General features: G+C 64.2%; 1 protein-coding gene across 1 annotated transcript in view; it reads left to right on the top strand.

The window, feature by feature from the left end:
* Positions 1–17,306, top strand: part of ABCA7 (ATP binding cassette subfamily A member 7) — a 31,924-nt gene that overhangs the window by 12,555 nt on the left and 2,063 nt on the right. Inside the window, 44 exon segments of the mRNA XM_062014780.1 lie at positions 119–219; positions 1,056–1,203; positions 1,374–1,445; positions 3,331–3,421; positions 3,866–3,951; positions 5,578–5,614; positions 5,866–6,006; positions 6,299–6,421; positions 7,053–7,233; positions 7,469–7,556; positions 7,633–7,750; positions 8,140–8,347; positions 8,429–8,605; positions 8,752–8,914; positions 9,080–9,301; positions 9,436–9,526; positions 9,568–9,638; positions 9,918–10,074; positions 10,254–10,386; positions 10,482–10,622; positions 10,804–10,865; positions 11,012–11,225; positions 11,365–11,454; positions 11,691–11,802; positions 11,804–11,896; positions 12,028–12,076; positions 12,297–12,359; positions 12,914–13,065; positions 13,148–13,272; positions 13,356–13,454; positions 13,659–13,812; positions 13,814–13,855; positions 13,963–14,057; positions 14,737–14,769; positions 15,011–15,116; positions 15,204–15,278; positions 15,461–15,630; positions 15,703–15,880; positions 15,971–16,086; positions 16,282–16,426; positions 16,512–16,635; positions 16,742–16,871; positions 16,942–17,062; positions 17,178–17,240. Coding sequence (XP_061870764.1) covers positions 119–219; positions 1,056–1,203; positions 1,374–1,445; positions 3,331–3,421; positions 3,866–3,951; positions 5,578–5,614; positions 5,866–6,006; positions 6,299–6,421; positions 7,053–7,233; positions 7,469–7,556; positions 7,633–7,750; positions 8,140–8,347; positions 8,429–8,605; positions 8,752–8,914; positions 9,080–9,301; positions 9,436–9,526; positions 9,568–9,638; positions 9,918–10,074; positions 10,254–10,386; positions 10,482–10,622; positions 10,804–10,865; positions 11,012–11,225; positions 11,365–11,454; positions 11,691–11,802; positions 11,804–11,896; positions 12,028–12,076; positions 12,297–12,359; positions 12,914–13,065; positions 13,148–13,272; positions 13,356–13,454; positions 13,659–13,812; positions 13,814–13,855; positions 13,963–14,057; positions 14,737–14,769; positions 15,011–15,116; positions 15,204–15,278; positions 15,461–15,630; positions 15,703–15,880; positions 15,971–16,086; positions 16,282–16,426; positions 16,512–16,635; positions 16,742–16,871; positions 16,942–17,062; positions 17,178–17,240 — 5,160 coding nt within the window.

Here is a 17,306-nt window from a genome sequence, read left to right as displayed (position 1 = left end):
TGGGGGACCAGAGCCCTGGGCTTGGGGTGGTGCCTGAGGGACCCCAGGGCTCACTCCTGACCATGGTGTGGTGGGAAGGCTGGAACCCCCATCCCTCCTCATTTTCCCTGCCTGACAGGCCAAGACGAAGGGGCTGCAGAGTGGCGTGGACATCGGTGTGAAGTACTCGGAGAAGCAACAGAGGAACTTTGATGAGGCCAAGATGGAAGCTGGGGCAGTGTGTGATTGGGCTGCAGGTGGGGCTGCCCTGAACATGCTCCTAAGGGCCAGGGTGCTGGCTGATAGGGGGCCAGTTTGAACACAGCTCCAAGCAGGGCTGGCAGGACCCGAGGCTCAAGGTGCCTCAAGAGTCATCGGGATCTGGGACTGTCTGTCCCATTTCCTCCTGTGCTGGGCCCTGGGGAGGCTGCAGCTCCAGGGCTGTGTCAGTGCTGCCCCTCACTCACGCCACAGGGACACTGAGGGGCTGCAGCGTGGCCAGAGCCGGCACAGAGCTGGGAAGGGGCTGGAGCACAAGGGGGCTGGGGAGGGGCTGAGGGAATGGGGTGTTTGAGCCTGGAGAAGAGGAGGCTGAGGGCAGCCAGCAGCACTCTCTGACACTCCCTGACAGGAGGCTGCAGGGAGCTGGGGGTCATGCTCCGCTCCCCAGTAACAAGTGATAGGGCAAGAAATGGTCTGGAGTTGCCCCAGGAGAGGTTGAGGCTGGAGCTGAGGCAGAACTGTTTCCCTGAGAGGGGTGTCCACCCCTGTGCCAGGCTGCCCAGGGAGCTGGGCAGTGCCCAGCCCTGGAGGGATCCCAAAGCCCTGGAGCTGAGGTGCTGAGGGCTGTGGGTCAGTGGTGGGCTGGGCAGGGTGAGGGCAGGCTGGGACTGCAGCAGGTCAAGGCTTTGCCACCCAAATGATTCTGTGATGCTGTGATCTCAGCTCCAATGCCTGACACTCAACAGTCGGGAGCCTCGAGCTGATTATGCCCCCTGGGCTGTGGGGGACAGGGAAAGAGGAGAAAGGGCAGATGTGGGGCAGCCCTCTGGCCTCACCAGACTCCCTTGTCACAGATGGGGCACGAACAAGTGTGCCAGCCAGTCTGGCATGACAGCCTATGGCACCAGGAGACACCTGTATGACCCCAAGAACCAGATCCTGCCTCCCATGGACCACTCCACCATCAGCCTCCAGATGGGCACCAACAAGTGTGCCAGCCAGGTGAGCCACCTCAGCAGCAGTGGGGAGCAGATGGTGGGGGGCACCACGGCTGAGCCCTGCCGTGTCCTGTCCTTGCAGTGAGGGCATGACAGCTCCTGGCACCAGGAGACACATCTACGATGCCAAGACCGGGGACGGAGAAGTGCGACAACTCCTCCATGTCGCTGCAGATGGGCACCAACCAGGGTGCCAACCAGAGCGGTCAGGTCTTCGGCCTCGGCCGCCAGATCTACGACCCCCAAGTACTGCCCACAGGGCAACCAGGCTGAGGTGGCAATGCACCTGTGAGCAGAGCAGGGACCCCTCAGGGTACCACTACTACCATGAGGAAGAGGAGAGCTACTGAGCAGGACGTTGCCCAGCCTCAGCTCACACCACCCTCGTGTACAGACCCCCACTGCCAGCAACATTCCAGCCTCTACTTCCATCATTCCACTCTTTTGAAACTCTTGTGGGGTTTTTTTTTGAAGGAAAAAGGGTTGAAATGAATCTATTTTTCTGAGCAAGGAAATAAAGACTCTTGTTTCTAGAGAAGAGACCAGCTGGTTCCCACAGCCCCAAGCCCCGAGGCACCAGCACAGCGCTGGTGTTGTGCAGTGGGAAGGTTGGTGGATGCTCCAGCACTAAAGAGCAAATGGTGTTTCCTCTCACACAGCCAAGAATCACAGAATCTTACAGGCTGGAAGGGACCTGGAAAGCTCATCCAGTGCAGCCCTCTGCCAGAGCAGCAGCACCTAGAGTAGGGCACACAGGAGCTCATCCAGCTGGGTTGGAATGTCCCCAGAGAAGGAGACTCACAGCCCATCTGGGCAGCCCCTGCCAGTGCTCCCTCAGCTCAACAGGGAACAAGTTTTTCCTTCTGTTTCTTTGGAACCTCTCCTGTTCCAGCTTGTGCCTGTTGCCCTTGTCCCATCACTGGACATCACTGAGAACATCCTGACTCCATCCTCCTGAATCTGCCCTTGTAACCCATGAATGAGGTCACCCCTCAGTCTCTTCTCCAAGCTACAGAGCCCCAGCTCCCTCAGCCTTTTCATCACAAGGGAGATGCTCCACTCCATCACCTCTGCTGTCCCTGTGCTGAGCTCTCTCCAGCAGCTCCCTGTCCTTCTGCAACTGAGGGCCCAGACCTGGACACAATATTCCGATACGGTTCCCACCCCTAGTGCCCCACCACGTTGTCCCTGTGATGCTCATCCCTGGGCTGGCAGGAGGAGAGGGCCTTGGGTGGGCAGGAGCACAGCTGGCAGAGACCCCCAGGCATGGGATGGAGCGTGGGGTGCTGTGGGCCTCAGCATGGGGACATGTGGGATGTGTGAGTGTGAGTGCACTGCCTCTGACCCTCGGGTGCTCTCTAAAAGCGTTTCCAGCAAAGCATTGTCATGATTTTTAAATGCAGAAATTTAATGGGGACCGAGTTCCCGAGGGCCGCAGGGCTGGGCTGGGCTGGGCAGGGCTGGGCTGGGGGCTGGCACTGCCCGGCATGCCCATCCCCCTGAGGCTCCCAAAGCCGGGGCTGAGGGGACGCGAGTGCACAGCGCAGCCGCTTGCTGAGGCCATCAGCTTCATCACCCCCTGGGGCAGGGTTTAATGCAGATGCTTTCTATTGAAACCTTGTGCTTCGGGGGCTTTTTGTTTGTTTGTTTAAATCTCTTTTAAGCAGGACACGGTTTCTGGTGCTGGCTCCCTTGGGGCAACGCTCAGGCTGCAATCTCCCCCGTGCCTGGGGGGGCTGCCACAGACCCTGGGTGAGACCCCGGCTAGGCTGTGCCGTTAAACGCGGGAGGGGACTCATCCTGCCAGCCGGGCTCAGCATCGCCCCGGGTGCAGAACCCAGAATGCAAGCGATGCCCCGCCCCCGGGAGCTGTGTCCCAGCCGTGGTCCTGGGCTCATTGTCCCGGCGGTTGCCTGCACGGATCCTTCCAGAGCAGAAACCCACGTTTTGGGGTGAAATGCTGTGTTTTGGTGGCTCTTGCTCCCCCCATTGCACGCACATTTGCCGCCCCACCTCGACGCTCCCGCAGCCCCGAGGGTTCGGGGAACCGTGGTGGGGGATGGGTCTGTCCCTCGAAGGGGACGCGTGGAGGGGGATGGAAACTCCCCCTGCCCTCCATCCCCCTGGGCAGCCCCCGGAGCCCAAGGATCGAGGTGAGGGGGGAAGTCTCAGCCCACCCCAGAGCGCGCTGCAAGCCGCGATCCGCCGCTCGCAAGGGCGAGGTGCGGCCGGGCCGGGGGAAGGGCAGTGCCCGGGGGTTGAGCTCCGGCCCCCTCTCACGCCCCCATCACCTCCCCCCGCCCCGTGGTGTGCGGCCCCTTTAAGAGCCGTTTCCCATGACGTCACACCCGCGGCCGCTTTTGGGGGGGGGGGGGGCGGGACCTGCGCACGAGCCCCGCGGAGCGCCCGGCGCGGGGGTCTCTTAAAGGGGCCGCAGCGTAGCAGGTAACGGGAGCCCCGGGCCGGGGGCTGCTAGCGGGCGGCGAGGAGGAGGAGGAGGAGGAGGAGGAAGGGGCAGGGGGGCAGTGTTGTGCCCGCGGCTGCAGCCCCCGGCGCTGTCCGCATCTCCTCTCCCTCCCGGGCTGTCTCCATGCACCCCCCCACCCTCCCCTGAACTATCCCCATGTGCCCATACCCCCCGGGACTGTCCGTGTCACCCCTCCCAGGGTTGTCCCCCGTCATCCCCCTGTCCCCGTCACCCCCCTCCCGGTCTGTCCGTCTGTCCGTGACTCGCAGCGCGGGGCTCGCTGCGGTGGGGCCGGGGTTGCGCCGGGGTCGTGGCGGGGTCGGGGGGGCTGCTGTGCTCCCCGTCTGCAGGGATGGGGCGTGTTTGTCCCTCGTGGGGTGACTGGGCAGATTCCCACGCGAGTCCCATTCTGGGAGGTGGCTTCTGGAGCTTCCCGGTGTTTCGTGTTTGGTTTTGTCCCCAACAAGAGCCACTCCCCCCCACTTTGCTCTCTCCCCTGCGCCGGGGGGTGGGTGGCACAGGATCTCCCCAAGCCTCAAGACCCCACCCGAGGGATCATGCCCCCGGGACCCCGCTCCCCGTGTCCGGCCCCGAAAGGCCGATTAGCACGGATTTCCCATCCGGGACCCTAATCCTGCCGGCTCGTGCCTTTTTATCCCCGCTGCGCCCGGGGGACCCGGCTCAGCCCCCCGGGGCGGGCAGAGGCGGCAGCGGGGCGCCGTCGCCGTGTGCCCGAACCCCGCCGCGGTGCCGGAGGCTCGAGGCCGCGGGAAGGCTGAAGAAAGGACAGGCCAGTGAGTCCCGCAACTTTGCTCATAGGCGGTGGAAAGGGCAGCGGAGGTTACCGGGATGTGCTGAGCTCGCACTGGCCGGGGGGAGCAGCTCCGGAGCTCGGTTTTCCCCGGGCGTGGGTGTTTTTGCCGGGCGAGGAAGGCTGCGAGTTGGGTCATGCCGTCCGTGCCTGCTGCCGGGGCTCAGCACGGAGCCGGCTGGGAGGGGGAGCTGAGGCTTTGCTGCTGGGTGCTGCCGACCAGGAGCTGGCTGAGCACGGGGACTCGCTGGGACGAAGCTGGGGAAGGGCCTGGGACAGAGCCACCGGGATCCCAGCACAGCTGGAGGGACCCGGGTGTCACAGCCCACACCTCGAGGCCATCACATCGGGGCAATTTCTCCTCCTGGGTGCTGAAGCTCTCACCAGAAACACACCAAACTCACTGCTGGCCCGGCTGCCATCCTTCACATGGGGAAACTGAGGCACGGGCAGGTCTCAGGCTTCCTGGCTGCCCAGCTCTGCACGCTGGAGCCGTTCGTGCAGCCGGGGCTGCCGGGGGTGCCCGGGGGGCTGTGTGAATCTGATCCATGGCTCCTAACCGATGTGGTGGGACTGACAGAGCTTGTGCCCTAATTTGCTGCTTTTGGTTTATAATGGAATGAGATTTGAGAGCTTTGCTCCGGAAAGGAGCTTTGCTGCAGGAATGCCAGGCTGGCTCCTGGCAGCCCTCAGAGCTCAGCCGTGTGCCCGGCACTGTGCCCAATGTGCAATAAGCCCCCAAGACAGAGGGAAGGGAGAGCCCTGACTCAGCTCAGCACCAATCTCCCCGCTCTTCCCCACAGCCAGAGCTGAGCAGGGCACAGGGCACGTGCCCCCTGCACCCCCATCATGGCCATGGGGCACCCAGCTGTGGTTGCTGCTATGGAAGAACTTCACCTACCGCCGGCGGCAGCGGGTGAGGAGGCAATCTGGGGGTGGGAGGGCACCGGAGCTGCTGGATCCTGGTGCAGGGAGTGGCAGAGCCCTGGGCACCGGTGGCAACAGGGACACCCCTGTCCCCAACCATGTGTCTCCCCCAGATCCCAGCTGGCCATCGAGCTCCTGTGGCCCCTCTTCACTCTTCTTCATCTTGATCTCAGTGCGGCAGTCTCACCCCACCCTTCAAGCAGCACGAATGTGAGTGTCCACGCACCAACCCACCTCGGGCCACCCCCTGGGTGGGCAAGGCCTGCTGTGCCTGCTGGGTGGGACCCCCACGCCCTCCCTCAGGGGAGCCTGGTGGGGGCCCCGGCATGGCCCCGGGGCAGACAAACTGCAGGAGGTGGACACAAGCCTGGGTCTCGCTGGCATCTCCCCACTCAGATGTGTGCGTGGTCCCGAGGGTCTCACGCTGTCTTCCCCCGGACCTGTCTCTCCCTCTCCCGCAGGTCACTTCCCCAACAAGGCCCTGCCCTCAGCCGGGACCCTGCCCTGGCTCCAGGGCATCATCTGCAACATGAACAACCCTGCTTTCGGCACCCAACGGCAGGAGAGACCCCCGGCGTGGTGGGCAACTTCGACGGCTCTATGTGAGGCAGAGGGGAGGGGGCTGCGAGGCTGCCCCAGGCCGTGGGGCCGGGGTCTCACTGCCTGCCCCGTGCCCCCGCACCTCGCCTCTCCCGCTGCTGACCGAAGCCCGGCGGGTCCTGCTCCGCACCGACGGGCGGCGGCTCCTGCGCGACTTCGCTCAGCTGCTGCCAGCCCTGCGCCGGCTCTGGGACAGCGGGGCGAGGGGGTGAGCACCGGGGACCGAGGCGGGTGCCGGGGCAGCGAGACCCGCCCCCGGGCTGACCCCCTCCCCATTCCACCCCCTCTCCCCAGCGCTGCCGGTCCGGGACTACCTGAGACACAACGAGACCTTCTCGCGGTTCCTCCGGACCAACACATCTCTGCCGCCGGCACTGGCGGACGAGCTGATGGGAGCTCGGCTCAGCCCCCCGTGTCGTGAGTGTCGCCTGCTGCCAGCTCCCGGTGCCCGTGGTGCCAGGGCTGCGGTGTGACCAGACCCCTCTCCCCGCAGCTCTCCCTGGTTGGCACCCGTCTGCCGCTGAAAGCCGTGGTCTGCAATGCCTCCGAGCTTGGGGCTTCCTGAATGGGAGCGATGCCACCTCCACCCAGCGACTGTAGAGAGGGCTCTGTGCCCTGCCCGACCCCCAGCTCCGTGCCATGGAGGGCTCCTTCCTCTCCCAGCTTGACTTCCCCCGGCTGCTGGCGGTGAGCCCCCCAGCCCAGCCAGGCGCTGGCATGTGCCAGCTGCTGGAAGGTGCCAGGGCAGAGACCCCCCAGAGCCCCCTGGCTTCCGGAGAGGCTGTGACACCCCTCCCCCCCCCGCCTTCCCGTGCCCTCTATTTGTAGGAGCAGCTGAGCTCACGGTCGGGCAACATCGCTGGCACTGTGGAAGCCTGGGCACCTTCCCTGCGGGGTGCAGCATCCCTGATGGAGGAGGTAGCACCCCACTTCCCCTGCCCTCCCCTACCATTGCACCCCAGTGGTGCCCTGCTCCCCACAGTGTCCTTGGGCATCCCTGTGCCCCACAGCCCCATCCCTCTGTCCCCAGGTCTCCTCCCATGAGCAGCCATCGCTGAGCTGCAGCAGGAGCTCAGGGCCCTGACAGCCCCCAATGCCAGCACCATCGGCTTGGGCACCTTTGGGACCCTGTCACGCATCGCCTGTGGCCACCCTGAGGGTGGGGGGCTCCGGGTCCCCCTCCCTCAACTGTACGAGGACAATGACAATGTCAAAGCCTTCCTGAAACCGCAACAGCTCGGGAGGAGCCAGAGAGCCACAGCCCCGGGCAGTGCCAGCAGTGAGCGTGGGCTGCGAGGGGCTCAGCTGGGGGCTTGCTGGGGCACCGGGCTGCCTGGGAGCAGGGGGGCTGGCAGCACGGGGCCAGTGGTGAGGGCTTGGGGGTGAGATCTCAGCTCTGCCCTCACCCAGGTCCCTTCTGCCGAGAGCTGCTCACACAGCCTGAAGTCCAACCCGCTGTCACAGATCTTCTGGCGAGGGATCAAACCCCTCCCTGACGGGGAAGATCCTGTACGCGCCGTCCGGCCCCGGCCCCGACAGCATCATGGCCGAGGTGAGTGGGGGGCTGCCAGGGGGCTGTGTGTGGGGGTCTCACCTTGGTCCTGCCATCACCCCTCTGCCTCATGCAGGTGAATCGGACCTTCCGGGAGCTGGCGGTGCTGGGGGAGGTGGGAGGTGCCTGGCAGGAGCTGGGACCCCACATCTACAGCTTCTTCAACCAGCAGCGTGGAGATGCAGGTCCTCAGGGTGCGTGACCCCCAGACTCCCTTCCCCAGCAGGGTCAGGGCTGGGGGGTTGTGTGCAGGATGGGGATGTGCTGGGGGCTTGTGGCCGGGAGCAGGGTGGGCAGGGTCACCCTGTGATCCTCTGGTGCTTTGCAGGAGCTGCTGCTGGCCCCGGGGATGGATCCAGCTCCTGGGTGGGTTCCTCAATGGCACCTCCTGGAAGCTGCCGGCGCTGCTGCGTTCCTGGGGGTGCCAGAGGCAGGGCCTGGGCTCACCTGGCACCAGGTCTATGCCGATGCTGACCTGGTCCTGAGCACCTTGTCACAATTCATGGAGGTGTGTGTCACCTCACCTGCCTGGGGTGGGGGGTTGTGTCTCGAGCCCCACTCAGCTCTTCTGCCTCGCCTCTAGTGTATCTCCCTGGACAAGATCGAGGCGGTGGCCACCGAGGAGCAGCTGGTGGGCCGGGCTCTGGAGCTGCTGGAGAAGCAGCAGTTCTGGGCAGCTGTGTCTTCCAGCCTCCCATCAACGCCACAGCCACGGCACTGCCCACCCACATCCGCTACAAGATCCGCATGGACATCGACGACGTCACCAGGACCAACAAGATCAAGGACAGGTCAGGGGACGCCCCACCCCTTCGGTCCTCCACAGCTGCCTGAGATCTGCTCCCTCTCAGCTCCTCCATCTCCCCCCCCAGGTTTTGGGACCCAGGCCCTGCAGCCGACCCTTCAGCGACCTGCCGCTACGTCTGGGGGGGGTTTGTGTACGTGCAGGACCTGGTGGAGCAGGCGGTGGTGCGGCTGCAGACTGGGGCTGCCCCCCCGGACCGGGGGTCTACGTCCAGCAGATGCCCTACCCCTGCTACGTGGATGATGTGTGAGTGGGGACCTGCCCTCAGTCGGGGCTGAGCACCCTGCAGGAGGTGACATGGGGCTGATGTGTGCCGTGGGTCCCCTGCCTGGCAATGGCCCAGCGGTGCCAGGCTGGGAGATGGAAGGGCTGGTGCTCACCTCCCCCCAGGTTCCTGCGGGTGCTGAACCGCTCGCTGCCCCTTTTCATGACGCTGGCCTGGATTTACTCGGTGGCCATGATCATCAAGGGGGTGGTGCACGAGAAAGAGACGCGTCTCAAGGAGACCATGAAGACCATGGGGCTGAGCAGCGGGATCCCTCTGGCTCAGCTGGTTCCTCAGCAGCTTCATCCCCTTCCTCCTCAGCTCTGCCCTCCTCGTCCTCATCCTCAAGGCAGGTTGCAGGGCACGGGGGTCAGCATTGGGTGACACGGGGAGCGTCAGGGCTGGGAGCTGGTGTGGGGGGATCTGCAGGCTCCAACCTGTCTCCATCCACAGCTGGGAAACATCCTGCCCTACAGCACCCAGCCATCATCTTCCTCTTCCTTGGCACCTTCTCAGTGGCCACCATCAGCCAGTGCCTTCCTCATCAGCACCTTCTTCTCCCGTGCCAACCTGGCCTCGGCTTGTGGTGGCATCATCTACTTTTCCCTCTACCTGCCCTACGTGCTGTGCATCGCCTGGCGTGACCACATCACCTTCCCATTCCGTGTCGTCGTGGTGAGGCCCTGGCTGCCCCCTCCCCAGTGCCCCTCGGGCACCCTGGGTGTGCCAAGTGGGGGGGCTTTGGGGCTGTACCCCCTCCCACACCGTGATGGTGTTTCTGCCCACACCACCATTCTTGCTGTCACCAGAGTTTGCTGTCACCAGTGGCCTTTGGCTTCGGCTGTGAGTACTTCTCCCTCTACGAGGAGCAGGGGGTGGGCATCCAGTGGTACAATCTGGGTGCCAGCCCGGTGCCAGGAGACCCTACAACTTTGCCACAGCCATGGGGCTGCTGTTGTTGGATGCTAGCCTCTATGGCCTGGCTACCTGGTACCTGGAAGGTGTCTTCCAGGTGAGTGCAGCCCCCCTCCATGGGCCCCAGCAGCCTCCTCAGCCCCATCCCCGTCCCTGCTCAGCCCCACCTCCTACAGGTCAGTATGGGATCCCCAAGCCTTGGAATTTCCCCTTCCTCAAGAGCTACTGGCTTGGGAGAGCCGTCCTCATCTGTGCACCCCCCATACCCCACGCTTGCTGCGTCCCAAGGTGAGGCAGGGAAGTGCTGCCCTGTGGCAGAGGGTCCTGCTCCCACTGAGGGGTCCTGCTCAGGATGTGACCCTCTGTTGGCTTGCAGTTTTGGTGGGAGGACCACCTGCCCATCACCAGCCCGGTGTCTCCATCTGCGACCCTGGTGAAGATTTACCGCAACAGCGGCCGCGTGGCCGTCAACAAGCTGACCCTGAACTTCTACGAGGGGCTGATCACCCCCTTCCTGGGTCACAACGGGGCTGGCAAGACCACCACCATGTGAGCTGGAGGGGCTGGGGGCTGCCTGGCCAGGAGCTGAGCGTGGCTGTGCCCTGCACTATCCCCAGCTGAGTCCCCGTGAGGCTGAGCATCCCACATAGAGCACCCCAACCTTGAGCCCCGCTGATGCTGTGCTCTATGACCCACTGAATCCCCCATCCAGGTCCATCCTGCCTGGCCTCCTGCCCCCCACCCTCGGGCACTGCCTATGTCCTGGACATGGACATCCGCTCTGATATCGACAGCATCCGCAAGACCATGGGCACGTGCCCTCAGCACAACGTGCTCTTCGACATGTAAGGCAGGGAAGAGGGCAAGAAGGATCTGGCACAGGCAGGGCTGCACCCCTCACCCCTACCCCCCTCCGCCTCCTTCCCCCCCCCCTCCCCAGCCTGACAGTGGAGGAGCACATCTGGTTCTACGGGCGGCTGAAAGGGGCTGTCGGAGGAGAGGGTGAAGGAGCAGATGGAGCAGCTGATTCAGGACATGGGGCTGCCCCACAAGCGCCAGGAGCAGACCAGGAACCTCTCTGGTGCGTGGGGTGGGAAGGAGAGGGCAGGGCTTGACACTTGAGCAGGGTGGGGGGTAGTCTGTGGCCTTGGACCCCTGCAAGTCTGTCCCTGCTGCTCTGCAGGTGGGATGCAGAGGAAGCTCTCGGTGGCCATCGCACTTTGTGGGGGGTCCCCGGGTGGTCATCCTGGATGAACCCACAGCCCGGGTGTCGACCCCTACTCCCGCCACAGCATCTGGGAGCTGCTGCTCAAGTACCGCAAAGGTCAGGGATGAGGGGAGGGAATCCCACTTCCCCAGCCAGCAGCAAAGCCCACGGGGCGAGCTGGGAGACGTGTGGATGTGCCCACAAAGAGGAGTCCAGCGAGGAAGGGGGTCCTGGGGGGTCCAAGCCCACTCACCTGCCCCCAGGCCGCACCATCATCCTGTCCACACACTACATGGACGAGGCGGAGCTGCTGGGGGACCGCATCGCCATCATCTCCCAGGGGCAGCTCTGCTGCTATGGGTCCCCCCTCTTCCTCAAAGCCAAGCGGGGGCACCGGCTACCACCTCACCCTGGTGAAGCGGGAGAGGGTTGGGATGGGCAGCAGCACCGGCACCGTCCCTGGCAACCACCAAAAAGGTGGGTCCCTCGGCCTCACTGAGCATCAGTCCAAAGGGTGGTGGGTGCCTCGACCCCAGGGGCTGGGGGAGAGCTGAGCCCCGGGTGTGGGGCTGGGTCCTGTGCCAGGGTGCCAGGCTGCTGCTGCCCTTTCCCACAGGATGGCAGCGACTCGGAGCGTCAGCAGTGACACGGGCCTGGGCAGCGAGCGGGGCAGCGAGGCCAGCGCCGTGGGGGTGAGGGGTCCTGGGTGCCCCTCACTCATCCCCCACCCATCCCTATGGAGCCCTGTGCTTGCATTCCCCCCTGCACCCTGCCACCCTGCCCTGCTGGCTGGCTCTTGCCCCCCCTGCACTGCTTGGGCAGAAGGATCTTGCCACCCTCCTGCCCCTGCCGACCCCCACCCGCCTTGACACCCCCAGAGTGGGGTCCAGGGAACTGTGCTGTCTCCCTGCCCTGAGTTTCCAGCTCTCTCCATCCCCCCAGATGTGGGCCCCAGCTGTCAGCACTCATCCAGAAGCTGGTGCCCGGCTCCCAGCTGGTAGAGGACATCGGGCACGAGCTGCTCTTCGTCCTGCCCTACAGCGGGGCCAAGGATGGGGGCCTTTGGGGACCTGTTCCGGGAGCTGGATGCCCGCCTGGGGGAACTGGGCATCTCCAGCTATGGCATCTCTGACACCACTCTGGAAGAGGTACCCAGAGGAGCTGGGGCTGGGGGGCTGCCCACAGTGCCCACTCTCCCTGGAGCTCTGCCAGGGATTTGCCTCGGCGGCTTGGTGTGTGCTGGTGGCCACGTTTAATGCCAGCCTTGTCCTGCCCTCAGATCTTTCTGAAGATGACCCAAGATGCTGAGGTGGACTCTGGCACAGCAGGTAAACACTTTGTGCTGGCTGGAGCTGAGCTGCAGGGTGCTGGAGTGCAGAGGGGGCAGACAAGATGCTCAGCAGCCTGGAGCAGAGGGATGTGGATGTCTCCAGCACACTGTGTGGCCCTTTGCAGGGCTGAGGTCCTGCTGGAAGCACCCATGGTCACAGGGAGGTGTCACAGACTCTGGACTTGTTCCCACTGTCTTTCTCACCCCTGTTTTGTCAGGCACCAGGAGAGAAGCAGCCCCTGGCAAGGGGGGAGATGCTGAAGTGGCCAATGGGGAGCTGGGTAAGGATGGGGAGGCTGTGACCTGGGACCCCCCAAGCTGTCCAGCCCCTGCTGCTGGATGCCCTCCACCTCCACCCCCTGGGCTGCCATCCATCGGGCAGGAATCCCTTCAGACATGCATCCCTTGGGGCAGGGGGAGGCTCAGGGATGTCTGTGCCTCGAGGTATCCCCAGGACACGAGGCAGGGGACAGTGATGGCTTTAGGGGAGCCCAGCTGTGCAGGGACTTGCACTGGGACATGAAATCCGAGGGGACATATTCAGGCTCCTCCTGAGATAGAGCTGGTGTGGGGGCAGCAGTGAGAGTCTGGGGTGCTGTGACCGTTTGGGGAGCTGGTACTGCTCTGGCTCAGCGCTGACCTTGGCTGTGTCCTATAATCTGTCTTTCCCTTTCCTTTGCACTGAGCCCAAGGAGCCCGACGAGGTAGGAGCTGGGGGGGGCTGGGGGGGGGGGCTCTCACGATGTCCCTGCATGCAGCACCCCTCATCACCATCCCCCAGCATGAGCCCCTGGATCTATCAGATCCCTTGCTGGATCCGTCTCTGCCCTTGCAGAGGAGCCCCAGGAGACAGACCTGCTGCGGGGGGCGTGCGGGGAGGTCTGCGGCAGGGTGCGGGGCTGGGCGCTCACCCGCCAGCAGCTCCGCGCCCTCTTCATCAAGAGGATGCTCCACGCCCGACGCAGCACCCGGGGCTTCTTCGCGCAGGTACCGTGGTGAGGAGGCTGGGCAGGGGGTGAGGCGGGAGGGTGCGGGACCGGCCCTGACCCCTCCTCCGTCCCCGCCGCAGATCGTCCTGCCCGCCGTGTTCGTCTGCATCGCGCTGCTCTTCAGCCTCATCGTGCCGCCTTTCGGGACGTACCCGCCGCTGCGGCTCCAGCCCTGGATGTACGGGCACCAGCTCACCTTCTTCAGGTGCGTTCCCCTTCCTTCTGTCCCCTCTCCTCCCCTCCACCTCCCCCCGCTGCCACCCCCTCACTCCCCCCATCTCCCCGCAGCAACGATGCCCCGGGGGACCCCGACACGGCTCAGCTCCTGGCTGCTCTGCTGGCCGAGCCAGGCTTTGGCACCAAGTGCATGAAGGATGCTGGCGAGATGTGAGTGCCCTGGGGAGATGTGAGTGCCCGTGCCCCGCGGGGCTGGCAGGGCTGAGCCCCCTCCTCGGTGCCTGGCTCTGCCCCAGGAGCAGCCCTGGCAGCCTGTGGGATGTTGTGGGACCCCGATGCAGTGGGTCTCGGTTCCTCTGGCTCACACCAGGCTGGTAACAGGAGTCTCTTTCCCCCGCGGTGCTGGGTGCCCAGGACAGAGCCGTGCCCACCAGCTTCCCACCCCGATGGCTTCTCACCCCCCCTGGTCTCCCCAGCCTTGCTGGAAGCCCTGCAAAGCAGGAACTGGACTCAGGCTGAGCCATCCCCACCATGCCAGTGCAGTGGGCCAGGGGCTCACAGGATGCTGCCCCAACTGCCCTGAGGGGGCTGGGGGGCTCCCACCACCCCAGGTAACCCACAGCAGGATCACCCCTGGGACACCAGCACTGCTGAGGGTGGGAGATGCTCTGGGGATGGGGGCTGTGTGTCCATCCAGCTCATCTGTCCATCCCCTCAGGTGCAGAGGGGCACAGGTGACATCCTGCAGAACCTGACGGGCCGGAACATCTCTGACTACCTGGTGAAGACCTACCCCCAGATCATCCGTCAGGAGTGAGTGCTGGGGCTGGGCACATCCCAGGGTGGTGGGGCAGGGCTTTGGTACTGGCTGCCACCACCTGGGCTCGAGGAGGAGATGCTGCAGATCAAACCCAGACAGGGCTGGAGGCAGGGAGGATATTCAGTTTTGGACCCTTCAGTTCAAGAAAGACACTGAGGGGCTGGAGCACAAGGGAGCTGGGGAGGGGCTGAGGGAATGGGGGTGTTGAGCCTGGAGAAGAGGAGGCTGAGGGGAGACAGCAGCACTCTCTGACACTCCCTGACAGGAGGCTGCAGGGGGCTGGGGGTTGGGCCAAGCTCTCCAGTAATAAGTAATGGGACAAGAGAAATGGGCTCAAGTTGCCCCAGGGGAAGTTGAGATTGGAGCTGAGGCAGAACTGTTTCCCTGAGAGGGGTGTCAGCCCCTGTGCCAGGCTGCCCAGGGAGCTGGGGCAGTGCCCAGCCCTGGAGGGATCCCAAAGCCCTGGAGCTGAGGTGCTGAGGGCTGTGGGTCAGTGCTGGGCTGGGTAGGGTGAGGGGAGGGCTGGGGCTGCAGCAGCTTCAAGGGCCTTTGCCAACCCAAATGATTCTGTGATTCTATGGGGAGAGCTGCTGGGGGCTCATGGCTGGATGGGCATATGCTCCCATAACATCTCCTCAGGGGTGTTTCTCCCTCTGCTCTCGTTTCTTTCAGGCTGAGGAACAAGAAGTGGGTGAATGAGCAGAGGTAAGCCTGGGGAGGGTCTGGAGTCTCACACAGATGGGTTAGGGGTGACAGGAGGAGCTCCCCTGAGGGGTCAGGTGGAGTTTGAGCAATCCACAGCAAGAGTCATCAACTGGGCAACATTCACCCTTAGCTGCATGCCCTTCACCACGGTGTCTGGGCAAGTGAGATGCCCAGGGCAGGGTGGAGGGGCTGGGATTGTTTGCATGGGATGCCAGGTTAGGCAGTGCCCATCTCTCTGCAGGTATGGTGGCTTTTCTCTGGGTGCTGGTGGCTCTCAGGCGCTGCCATCAGCAGTGGAGGTGGATGAGGCTGTGCTGGAGCTCCGGGCACTGTTCAATGTCACCCCGGTATGGCCAGGGCTTTGCTGTACCCATCCCAGTACTGGAAGGGCTCTGGCCCAAGCCCACTCCTCACCCTTGTGTTCCTATACCCAGGGCAGCCCCTCAGACCGGCTCCTGGGCAACCTCAGCCGCTTCATCGAGGGCTTGGATGCTCGCAAGAACATCAAGGTGCTCCTCAGGGGTGGGGGGAGAGCAGCCAGGTCCCCATCCCAGGCTGGAGCTGCCTGAGGAGGATGGATCCCAGCCAGGGCTGGGAGGGGCAGGAGGCTGTTGGGGTGCTGTGGGTGCAGGGTGGGAGTGGTGCAGGGTGACAGGGGGGCTCTGAGCTGCTGGCTGCCTCCGGGCTGCAGGTGTGGTTCAACAACAAGGGCTGGCATGCCATGGTCTCCTTCCTCAACGTGGCCAGCAACGGGCTCCTGCGTGCCCGGCTGCCAGCCAGCACTGACCCCACGCTCTACGGCATCACGGCCACCAACCACCCGCTCAACCTCACCAAGGAGCAGCTCTCAGAGGCCGCCCTGTGAGTGCTGGGGACAGGGGTCCCACGGGATCCCCCCTCTCATCCCCAGCTGAGCCCTCTGCTCCCTGGCAGGATGGCCACCTCGGTGGATGTGCTGGTCTCCATCTGTGTGATCTTCGCCATGTCCTTCGTCCCGGCCAGCTTCGTGCTCTTCCTCATCGAGGAGAGGGTCAGCAAGGCCAAGCACCTGCAGTTTGTCAGTGGGATGAAGCCCATCACTTACTGGATGGGCAACTTCGCCTGGGACATGGTATGGGATGGGGCTGGGGCTGGGGTACGGGTCCTGAGGGACCAGGTCCCACTTGTGACTCCTCCTTCCCTGGTTTCTCCATGCCCACAGTGCAACTACCTCGTCCCTGCCCTGCTGGTCGTCCTCATCTTCCTCTGCTTCCAGCAGAAGTCCTATGTGTCCTCTGCCAACCTGCCCTCCCTGGTGCTGCTGCTGCTGCTCTACGGGTGAAGGGCTGCTGGAGCATGGCTGGGGCTCAACCTCCCACCCCCAGGGCCGGACCCTGGGCAAGGGGGATGTGCAGGGGGCTCTGAGCAGGGCTTGAGGGGTCATGGCGATGGGGAAGAGTCGCTGGCTTGCCCTGCTGTGCCCCCAGGATGGGAGGTGCACCTCAGCCAGCCCCTGCCTCTCTGTTCCTGCAGCTGGTCCACCACTCCCCTGATGTACCCAGCCTCCTTCCTCTTCAGCATCCCCAGCACTGCCTACGTGGCCCTGACGTGCATCAACCTCTTCATTGGCATCAACGGCAGCGTGGCCACCTTTGTGCTGGAGCTCTTTGTAGACCAGGTGAGCTCTGGACTTCCCCAGCCCCACTTCTGTCCCTGTGGAGCTGGCACCAGCTCTCTTACCCTTTTCCTCACCACCCTGACAGAACCTCAACGACATCAACCGCGTCCTGAAGAAAGTTTTCCTCATCTTCCCCCACTTCTGCCTGGGCCGAGGCCTCATTGACATGGTGAAGAACCAGGCGATGGCTGATGCCTTCGAGAGGTTTGGTGAGTCCAGGGCTATCAGAGCTGCTCCCCAAAGCCCAGGCAGCATGGGGAGGGGTCCTACCTGCTGTCCTCCCCCTGCTGCTACAGCCCCTCTTGCCTTTTGCAGGGGACAATCGCTTCGTGTCCCCCATGTCCTGGGACCTGGCAGGGAAGAACATGTTTGCCATGGCCGTTGAGGGCATCATCTTCTTCCTCTTCACCCTCCTGCTGCAATACCGCTTCTTCCTGAGGCTCGGGTGAGGATTGGCTGTGGGGCAGCTGTGGGGTGGGCAGTGCTGGAAGTGCCTCTGCCACTGTTGTCCCCAGACCACGGGCTCTGCAGTTGCCCTCGCTGGGGGAGGAGGACGAGGACGTGGCCAGGGAGAGGGTGACAGTGGGCAGCAGCGTCCCACAAAGCCACCTCCTGCTGCTGAAGGACCTGACCAAGGTGTGTGCCCTGGGGCCAGACCCTGCCCCGTCCCTCAGCCTCTCCCAAAGCCCTCAAATCCCACTGTGGGTGTTGAGTGGGGACCCCCCAGCACCCCCTTGGCTGTGCCACGCAGGTATATCGGCACAGGAAGGCTCCGGCCGTGTCTCGGCTCTGCGTGGCCATTCCCCCCGGGGAGGTGAGTGACACACAGACAGACAGACAGACAGACAGACAGACACAGCTCTGCAGGCAGGGCTGGGGC

This window comes from Colius striatus, chromosome 25 (assembly GCF_028858725.1).
Source record: "Colius striatus isolate bColStr4 chromosome 25, bColStr4.1.hap1, whole genome shotgun sequence".
NCBI classification, from domain to species: Eukaryota; Metazoa; Chordata; class Aves; order Coliiformes; family Coliidae; genus Colius; species Colius striatus.
The sequence above is the reverse complement of the archived record's forward strand: the minus strand, read 5'-3'. Positions and strand labels throughout refer to the sequence as shown.